The 10328-nt window shown below is 36.9% G+C and overlaps 1 protein-coding gene across 1 annotated transcript in view; it reads right to left on the reverse strand.

The window, feature by feature from the left end:
* CUBN (cubilin) overlaps positions 1–10328 on the reverse strand; it is a 313379-nt gene that overhangs the window by 230989 nt on the left and 72062 nt on the right. The window contains exons 23-27 of the mRNA XM_008056348.2: positions 8631–8823; positions 7066–7226; positions 6259–6440; positions 5186–5342; positions 1252–1439 (exon numbers count right to left, since the gene is read on the reverse strand). Of these exons, the coding sequence (XP_008054539.1) occupies positions 1252–1439; positions 5186–5342; positions 6259–6440; positions 7066–7226; positions 8631–8823 (881 nt within the window). The remainder of the gene's footprint in view (positions 1–1251; positions 1440–5185; positions 5343–6258; positions 6441–7065; positions 7227–8630; positions 8824–10328) is intronic.

Consider the following 10328-nt stretch of genomic DNA (forward strand, 5'->3'; position numbering starts at 1 on the left):
GGACTTTAAATCCATTGCTAAGTGTGTCTTGTGAACTTGTTTTATATTGTGCAATAACTTCTTAGAATTCTGGTAAATAAAACTTTCTAATGTAAACACTATGGCTACTATTTCTATACTATTGTACTTTTATAATAGTATAAGCAAGATGTTCCTCCCCCAAAATCAATCCTGATAAACAAGAAAATATCCCTATATTTGAGATCTTGCAGAATCTCTTAAAGTACAGGATCCTTTGTTTTAATACTTCATTTTTGTAAACAGAAGTGCTATTTGGAAAATATATTTTAACCTCAAAAGACCTCAACAAAAGACAGTTGAGAAAATTTTACAAGGATACTTTTTCCTAGGAATCCAAACTCAGAGTTACAAGTGATAGATGTTGGAAGTCTTTGCGAGCAACTTTTCTAAAAATCACTGATCACCTTAAAAAGAACTACATTTAGTCCCTGTGTTGTGTAGGTGGGAAAAATGTCCTAATGCTATCAAGCAAGTACTCATCACTTCAGAAAAGATAGTGAAAGTATTATGTGTAAATTCAAAAAGTATTATATTAACAGTATAGGTGTAAATAAAGACAGAAATTTTATTAATGATGAAAAATGGATGTCAAAATAACTTTTCAGGCTGTAACCCTAAAAGTTACATTTGCATGTAGCAAAAAAAGCTTTTATAAATAAAATTTATTATTTTAAAAATAGCAAATTATCTCACATTCTAGATTGTCTGATATTTAAGCAACATTTATTACATAACACCATACCTGGTAATGTATACTGTATATTGGTAGTCATTATTATAACAATTGAAACTTTCGTTTTACAAAAAGAGAATTGAAATGAACTTAAAACTAAAAATAAAACAAGAACCAGAATCATGATACTTCGTACCAGGCAAACTATGTATTAAATAAATTTAAGTTACCCAAACATTTTCTGATCTCTTATTTATATAAAACAAACATTTAAGAAAACAACAAAAAATAGAGGTTATTCCTTTTACATCTGTGTAATTTAAATAATCTGAGGTCAATCCATTTAGAAATTACAATGAAACCCAGATATTTTTTGTCTATGTAATTTAGTAGATTAAAAATGAAATACAGCTGTTAAAATACCATGGGTGGTTGATGTATTATAGATGTGTGGGTCAGGGTTAGGGGTTTGAATCTAAAAAGCATGATGACTTCTAACTTGACTTGTTTAGCTTGACCTGAAAATGTAGTGATTTATTGAGCTTTAGAATACTTACCTCTAAGTAATCTGTGGAGCAGTTTGTGTGATATTCCACCTCAAATGCTAAGAATGTGTAGTTCACAGTGTTGCCAGCTGTTGCTTGGATGGTCCAGTTACAACGTTGATTGTCAGAATAATGATTTGGATAACCTATACTCTCCAAGATGCCATAGGTTTGATTGACTATTACCACGTTCTCACATGCTGGAAAAAAAAATAACCATGATTGTTAAGAACCACTATCATATACATATACCATAATTGCTGCAAGGTAAGTGTGAAGAGTATGCTTATATATTTTATACATATGTGGGGGACTCAAAAAAAACCATAGAATTTATTTATAAATAAATTTTATTTTATTTTTTTTTGAGTTGGAGTCTCACTCTGTCTCCCAGACTGGAGTGCTGTGGCCGCTCCTGGCCACCGCAGCTTCGACTGCTGGGCTCCAGTGATCCTTCCGCCTCAGCCTTCCTACAGGCACGCGTCACCACACCCGGCTAATTTTTTTTTTTTTTTAATTGTAGAGATGAGGTCTCACCAAGTTGCCCAGGCAGGTCTCGAACCCACAGGCTCAGGCAATCCACTCACCTCAGCCTCCCTAGGTGTGGGATTACAGGCTGAGCCTCTGAGCCCGGCTTAAATTTTATTCTTACATTTAAACTTCAGTTACCTGCAAAGTATTCTCCATTTGATGCAATACATCAATCGAGAAGCTTTTTCCACTGCTCAAAATAGTTTTGGAACTCATCAATTTTGATGTGTTTTAGTGTTTCTATTGTTTTTCTTTCACCTCTTTCACACTGGCAAAAGTTTCCTTTTAGAACTATTTTAACTCCAGAGAAAAAAAAAGTTGCTCAGGATGAGATTGGATGAATAGGGAGGGTGGGGTCATGCTGTTCTTGGTGAAAAACTGCTGAACACTCAGTGCAGTGCAGGCAGGTGCGCTCGTAAATCACCCATCATGAAATGGGCAAATACAATGAAAGAATCTCCAAAAAAAATTCACTGAAGCTGAACGCAGCCTCTCACAACAATGCTAGCTGGCACACTGATGCCAGTAGGTTCCTAGGACACATACCTCATGGCAGAAGCTTGTACTACAAGGGGCCTGCCCTCCAAAGCATCATTCTGTTTTTATTGGGGATCTTCCTTATATATATATATGCACACATATATACATACTCGTATGTGTGTGTGTATACACACTTATGTATACTTATGTATGTATACACACACATACATATATCTGGTGTGGCATTTTATAGTGAGATGGTCTCCATTTAGAACAAAGGTGAAATAGTAGTCAAGTGGACTCAAACTAAAGTGTCATGAAAATCAAATATCCATGTTAAAGTAGGCATCAAATTCCTTTGAATTGGTAGAGAGTGGAATAACTTGGCTCTACTCAGATCAGTCCGATTTGTTTGTTAGAGGAGTGAACTAAACATTCTGTGCTTCTGTTTTTCTAACATTAATATTTGGAAGGGACAGAAATTCTGACCTTTAAATTGAATAGTTAAAGAACCCAAAGTCTTATGTGAATGTGAACAGTGAATAACAACATGGCTTTGTTGAACATTCAAAAGTCTGCATGAAATTCACAATAAAGACTCCGTTATTCCTCCAGTTAGTCATCAGGAAGTACCAAGCGAATACCAGGGAGTATAAAGAAGAAATGAAAATCGTTAATTTTTTAAAAATGTCTTTGGGGGCTCACTGGGGTGGGGAGGAAAATGTCTTCAATCCAAGCATTTTCTTGAGCTAAGTTTTCAACAAAACTGCTTTAGATACCTCTAAGTATGTCTAATCCTGGGAGTAAGTGTTGAATTCAGTCAATCCTAAGTCATATACATGCCTCTTTGCAAGTATTTTTTTTTCCATCTTATCTTTCTGATGTGCCATAAAAGAGAATGGGAAATAAACATTATATTGAAAGAGCTGTCTCTGAAAATGCAGCTTATAGATGCATTTCTACTACAAGACTGCTTTCTGAGTGGTGGATGGAACACCATTTATAAGCTTTGGTTTACAAAATTATGCATTTTTGACTCTTCAAATTTTTTCTTTTCTGGGGCAGGGGGAACACTCAAACCATTTCTCTTTGAAAATCTTTAGGTCACAGTTTTGTCCACAGAGGAATTCTAAAGAATAATTTTATTGTTTTAGATGCTTGCAAGAAGTGACATTAGGCAGACAGGTATCATGTGCCTCAGTGACTAGAGGCAAACGGGGCAGAGGAAAACAAGTTCCAGAAACCACATGGGTGGCTCTTGGAGCTCAGGGATGACACTGTCTATAAACCTCCTATTTCAAATGGCAAATTTTAAAGAAAATCTCACTGGTTTGCTCTGATTTTACCTTTAAGGACCCATATCTTATGTGCACTAATCCACTCCTTCAGTATTTCCAGTGTTCTAAAATTGTGACAGAAAAATAAAATATCTCAGGAGTAAAATAAAAAGAAGGGACCTTTAATAAACACTATGATTATAACCAAACCCAGATTAGCATAGCAATAATAAAATCAGAGAAATGATTATATGCTCAAGCAGATGTATCTGTGATAGACCTTGCAAAAACTTTTCATATACTAGTGATCAATTTCTGAAGATAAAAGCTACATATTAAAACTCAGTATTCGAGCCGGGTTCGGTGGCTCAGCCTGTAATCCCGCGCCTTTGGGAGGCTGAGGTGAGTGGATTGCCTGAGCCCGCGGGTTCGAGACCCACCTGGGCAGCGAGACCTCATCTCTATAATAAATCAAAAAATCAGCCGGGCGTGGTAGCGCATGCCTGTAATTCTGGCTACTTGGAAGGCTGAGGCGGAAGGATCGCCGGAGCCCAGCAGGTGGAGGCTGCGGTGGCCGGGAGCGGCCACTGCACTCCAGTCTGGACGACAGAGTGAGACTCCAACTCAAAAAAAAATAAATAAATAAAATAAAATAAAATAAAATAAAACTCAGTATTCAAAACTGTCTAGGATTCATCCTAATCCCCAGATGTAACTGAATGTGACTCTTCAAATTCACACATAATCAAAGTTAAACATTAATACTCTGTCAATTCATTCAAGGGATATTATGTATTCAGGTTATGATTTTGTCACTTTTAATTTCATTCTTAAGATAATTGCATAAAATTTTGATAAATTTAGATTTAATGGGACAAGGAATTATACTTCCAAAACCACAAGTAAAGTATTTATTAAATCATATAAATTCAAGGAAACATTATTTTTGTGAATATCTATTTTGAAACTAATTTCAAAAAGTATTTAATTCCAGAGATAGAAGGGCGCTTTAGAGATAATCTAATTTAATCTCTTCTTTTAAGAGAAAAAATTGCAGATGCACACAAAAGAAAAGTGACCTTGTCAAAGATTAGGGGCCAGGATAAATTTCAGACCCCTTGACATCTTGTTCAATGCTCCCTTAGTTCTACCATGCTGTCTTACAGAGCAAACGAGTTTAAAAATGGTATCTCTACAATGACCACATTTTTCCACTTTACTGTGGAAAACATGCCTACTCCATGTATGACTGACATGGACCACAGTTTTCCTTAATAAAATTAAGGCACCTTCTAAGGAACAAAAACTAGTGTGAGAAAGTACTACATACACTAAAATAATGGAATATACACTGGAAGACTGGAATGTGTAATACAAATGAAAAACTATTAGTCATTAGGCTGTTGCACTGATCTTTAGCTGAATTGTAAGTCTCTCGGCATATTAAGTACTCTTCTACGTTTTTATAGTTTGCCAGATGTTGTAGTTAAATGCGGCTATATTTAATACATAAGCATTTATTCCTCAAATGGAGTTAAATTTTTTACATAAGAAACTAAGGTGAATTTCAATAGCTCAGACCAATGGATTATATTAATTTCAATTTGTTTCAAGCATATGAAACAAACTGGCACTGCATGACCAGTATCCACACTTACTCTGCCAGTATTCAGCCTCGAAGCCACGTCCTTGCTGACCTTCATCTGTCCTCAGTTTTAAAAGCATACTGTCTCCACTAGAACGGATAAGAGGTGGTTTTTCATCCCCACAAAGCTGAGTTAGCAGATGTGAGCTGGTACTTGGGCCATCATATACCTTTAACAAAACATTTTAAATGTCACATGGTTGAGGCTATAAACATTATCTAAAGGTTTTTGTCATCCTGAAGAAGTGGAAAAAATTACATATATGACATAACAAAAGAATAGCCCTGAAACGGAATGGCTTTAAAAATTATATTTAAGTGTCTGTGAACTTGGGCTATGAACTTGGGCCGTTAAGCCTATGGATGTGTGCAATAGTGAGTACATGAACCTAGGTTGGAGTCTGAAGATTAAAAACGAAAGTCTAATACATATTTTAATGCCATGGCTGATATCATTTATCCTCCTCATTTTCAATACCATAGTTTACAACTTATGATACGTTAATGCATTTTTATTTAGATTTTTTAATAGACAATGGTGAATTGTTGGTACTGTAAAAAGTCCTAATTGAATGGCTCAAATTGTCTCTTCTAATTCACCAAAACAGTCCTCTAGATTGCTATTTTTAGCATATAGAGAAATTCCATGGGTAATAACTGTAATAACCGCATAACCTCTTTCATGAGATTTTAACCATCTCTTGAGTCCACAGTCAATATGTTTTAAGTGCTTAGCGTAGCAAGCCATTCAGCGATGCATACTGTACTTAGAAGATCGCCATTTTCACCAAGTTTGTTCTAAGTGTTAATTTTGCTTGAGTTTTAAAATTTTTATTTTTAGACACAGAGTCTCACTATGTTGTCCAGGCTGGTCCCTAACCCCAGAGCTCGAGTGATCCTTCTGCCTTGGAATCCCAAAGTTCTGAGATTACCCGCATGAGCCACTGCAACCAACCTGTCAGTTTAAAATTTTTTATGTGGATACTCTGTTTAGATGCTTCCCTTTCCTGAATCTCAAAACTAAAAATAAATGCATAATGTGTGAGATGAGAGCAATGAATAATACCACCAAAACCCTATACATACAGCCAGGTAATCTAAAGTGCAGTTCGGATGATGCTCCAAGTGGAAGTCTTTGAATTCCAGGACAAATGGGCTGCCACGGCTGGCTTTCAACCACCAGAAGCATTCGGACCCGTGGTAGTAAGGCATCGGGTAGTTGGGAGACGTGAATGTGCCTTTGGAAGTGGTGATGTTGCCCCCGCAACCTGCAAGAGAAAAATGGAATGACACGCACTCTTTTCTTTCCGGTAAAACAGAATTTTCTTGTCTATATCAAACCGGCGCCACTGTACTCTCCTTTATTTATTTATTTATTTATTTATTTATTTTGAGTCAGAGTCCCACTCCATTGCCCAGGCTAGCTCACGGCCACCCCAGCGTTGACCTGCTGGGCTCCTGAGATCCTTCCACCTCAGTCTTGCAAGTAGTCAGACCTACAGGCCCGCCCTTCTGCGCCCGACTAATTTTTTTGATTTATTGTAGAGACGAGGTCTTGCCAAGTTGCCCGGGCTGGACTTGAACTCGCGGGCTCAGGCAATCCACACGCCTTGGCCTCCCAAAGTGCTGGGATGACAGGCTGAGCCACTCAGCCCGGCCTACTTTCCTTTTTCTAACAGGACGACCAGCTGAATGAAGATACCAGGGAACTAGAGCGTTCTCCCTTTGTCCTTCAGAAAAAGTGGCTGCTGCTAATTCAAAAATATTTGACATTTTAAAGTTTAAATACAGCCGGGCAAAAATGGACAAATACTGGACAAAGCACGAAAATCCAAGAAGCAAGAAACCAAGTAGATTGGATTCTCCAATGAATGACAGCTCTTTGCTATTTACCTGTTAATGACCCATCCCAGTAAGCTGAGAACCCAGAACTTGAGAGTATTAGGTCACTCTTAAATTTTAGCCATAGTTTGTTACTATGAGAGATAATTATTGGAGGTAGATTTGAGCCACAATATCTTCCCAGGGATGGTGAAGTTTCATAGCCTCCATCTCTGTGACAGAATACAGAAATGAAAATGTATCTGGTTATTGATAATACCATCGTATGCACATTTAACATAATTTAAACTCTGGAATTGTAATCATAGCAGTTTACCAGATCAATCAATTTCTCTCAAAAATACTCTTAAAAACACAATTTTAAGTTTTTAATTTCATTAAATTGTATTTTAATAAAGAATAACTATCATTTATGGTTAGTATGGCATTTGATATAACCAACTGCAAACTGAGAGAATGGATTTAATCTTCACCCTCTCAAATAAAGCCTCTGGCAAATGTGTCAGAGAAAATAGGAGAAATAAACTATAATTGCTAACAACATAATTGTTTTATTTTAGAAAGAAACCTTAAATATTTTCCTTCTAATTTAGAAATTTTCAACATGTAATGTATCGTATGTGACATATTTAGAAAAATTCTGGAAATAATTTCTTTCCTAAGAACTTTTGGAGCCTTAAATCTAGTTTAAATCTAATCTGTAGCTTTTTCAAGCCAAAAAAAAAAAAGAAAAAAGATTCATGGAACATCAAAGTCCATTGATACATTTCTATAAATTAAGAAAATCATTTTCGCATGCTAGGGTACAATTGTGATTGATTAGCTGAGTACTTTACATCATAAAATAAATTTTGTGATAAAAAAGAGATTCCAGATTTGAAATGCCAAATAAAAAATTTGACAATGATTAATACAAAAATGATTAGTTTAATTTAACTTGAAGTAATGATATGGGGTGATATCAATGTATGAGTTAACTTACCTTTACTCCAAATATAACTTTTTAAAGACATTCTAAGTTCCAAATAATGAAAGAAAAATCCCCTGTATGGAAATTCGCAAACCTAGACATTTGGGTATTTTTATTTATTTATTTATGATAAAGCAGGATTTATTGAGAGAACAGAAAAGCTCCCATAGTGGGAGGGCACCCGAAGGGGTTGCCCACTCAGACTTTTATTATCTGAACACAAAAACTTGTAAACTTTAAGAGGAGGTTGCTATTCTGCCATCATTTTTGTGATATAATTAGATTAAATGCACAGCAAACAGCCTAAAATTTAAATTGATTTTATACTGAAAGTAGGTATTCAACAATAGCAAATATCTCATTTCAGAGTAGTAGTACATCTGTTTTCTTTGTCCAAATAAAATCTGGAGTTTATTTTCAACTATGCTCAATAAAAGAATCACTTCAAAATAATTACTGAGTCCTATGCAATATTCTATATTTCTTCTAAGGCAGGCTTCAAATGACAAGCTTTATCTCTTGTAAGAAAGTGCACGGTAGGGAGATTTATAGTGAATTTTCATAGTTTTTCCTTAATTTTCCTAGGAAAAAATCAATGAGAAGAAATAACGAAAATGATTATAATGAAATAAATAAAGGTGCTCACCTGATTTCCACAAAGTCTGCTAAACAGTTTTCACCAATAGGCTCCTCCAAGGAGAAGTTTGTGAAGTGCAATGCAATCTGCTGGCTGGTTTCCACCGTGATCCTGTAAATGCATTCCCAGTTGTCAGGGTAATTATTGGGGAAGTTTGGAGAGGCTAAAGTTCCAAAATCATCTGTGTAGTCTTCCAAGCATGCTGTGAAAAGAAACAGACCACAAGAGAGAAAATAGAAAAGATTATGCTACATGTATAATTGAATAATATATATGCTATTAATGTGTGCCAATGGACTTGATTTTCAATATTATCAAATTTTCAGAATTCGAACATTCTGAAATGTTCAAAGAATGATGTCATTTTGAGCCAAAGTCTTTGAAATCTCAAGAGCAAAATCATAACCAACAGTAAACTTAAACTATGTAGTGGAAACGGTTACATTCATCTTGAGTAAGCAACTTTTTAAGTCTCAGAAGTGTCACAAGTTTCTATAATCCATATAAATTACCATGAATGTTAAAAATTAGACTCTGCCAGGATCGGTGGCTCAGCCTGTAATCCCAGCACTTTGGGAGGCCAAGACAAGTCGACTGCCTGAGCCTTCAGGTTCGAGACCAGCCAGGGGAACTTGGAGAGACCTTGTCTCTACATTAAATAAATAAATAATTAGAGGGGCATGGTAGCACATGCCTGTAGTTCTGGCTACTTGGAAAGTTGAGGAGGAAGGATACCCGGAGCCTAGCAGGTCAATGCTGGGGCGGCGGTGAGCATGCCACTGCACTCCAGCCTGGGCGACAGAGTGAGATTCAGACTCAAAATAAAGTAAAATAAAATAAGTTCAATTACAGAAATCATAGAAGAAACCTAAAAATAATTCAGGTCTGTCCTGTTCCCAAGCTTTCTTTAACATGATTTTCCCAAAGCATGTATTTTTGTGAAATGACAAAGCAGATAGGTATCTTAGCTATGGGGTAAAGAACAGGGGACTGGTCTCAGGGATCAGAGTGGTCTTGAATCTAAACTCTTCTCAAACACTGACAAGCTCTGCAAGTTTGGGCAAGTTACTTTACTTCTCTGAGACCTAGTTACTTATCTTTAAAATGGAGAGGGTTACTACTTTTGAGAGTAGGTGTAAGAGTTAGAGAGACTATCGGAAAGGGATTGGCAGTAGTAGGAAACTGCCGGGTGGGGGGGTAGGGGGTATCGGCAGCTGAGGGAAACTGCCAGGGGAGGGAGGGGCACACCCACCTCATTAACAGGGGTACCTGCATAATGAACATTTGTGTTCCTAACTCTGAATTGTCCCCCACATCTTCAAAACAAAGAAATAAATAGAGTTAGAGATAATGCAGTTAAGCGGCTTGGCTCATGATCTGTGTTCAATAAATCATAGTAATTTATGTTTAAAAGTAGAACAGGTGAGCCGGACTCGGTGGCTCAGCCTGTAATCCCGTGCCTTTGGGAGGCTGAGGTGAGTGGATTGCCTGAGCCTGCGGGTTCAAGACCTGCCTGGGCAGCGAGACCTCATCTCTACAATAAATCAAAAAATCAGCTGGGCGTGGTAGCGCATGCCTGTAATTCCGGCTACTTGGAAGGCTGAGGTGGAAGGATCGCCGGAACCCAGCAGGCCGAGGCTGCGGTGGCCGGGAGCGGCCACTGCACTCCAGTCTGGGCGACAGAGTGAGACTCCAACTCAAAAAAAA

Source organism: Carlito syrichta, unplaced genomic scaffold, assembly GCF_000164805.1.
Source record: "Carlito syrichta isolate Samal-C Ts95f unplaced genomic scaffold, Tarsius_syrichta-2.0.1 Scaffold302327, whole genome shotgun sequence".
In the NCBI taxonomy this organism is placed as follows: domain Eukaryota; kingdom Metazoa; phylum Chordata; class Mammalia; order Primates; family Tarsiidae; genus Carlito; species Carlito syrichta.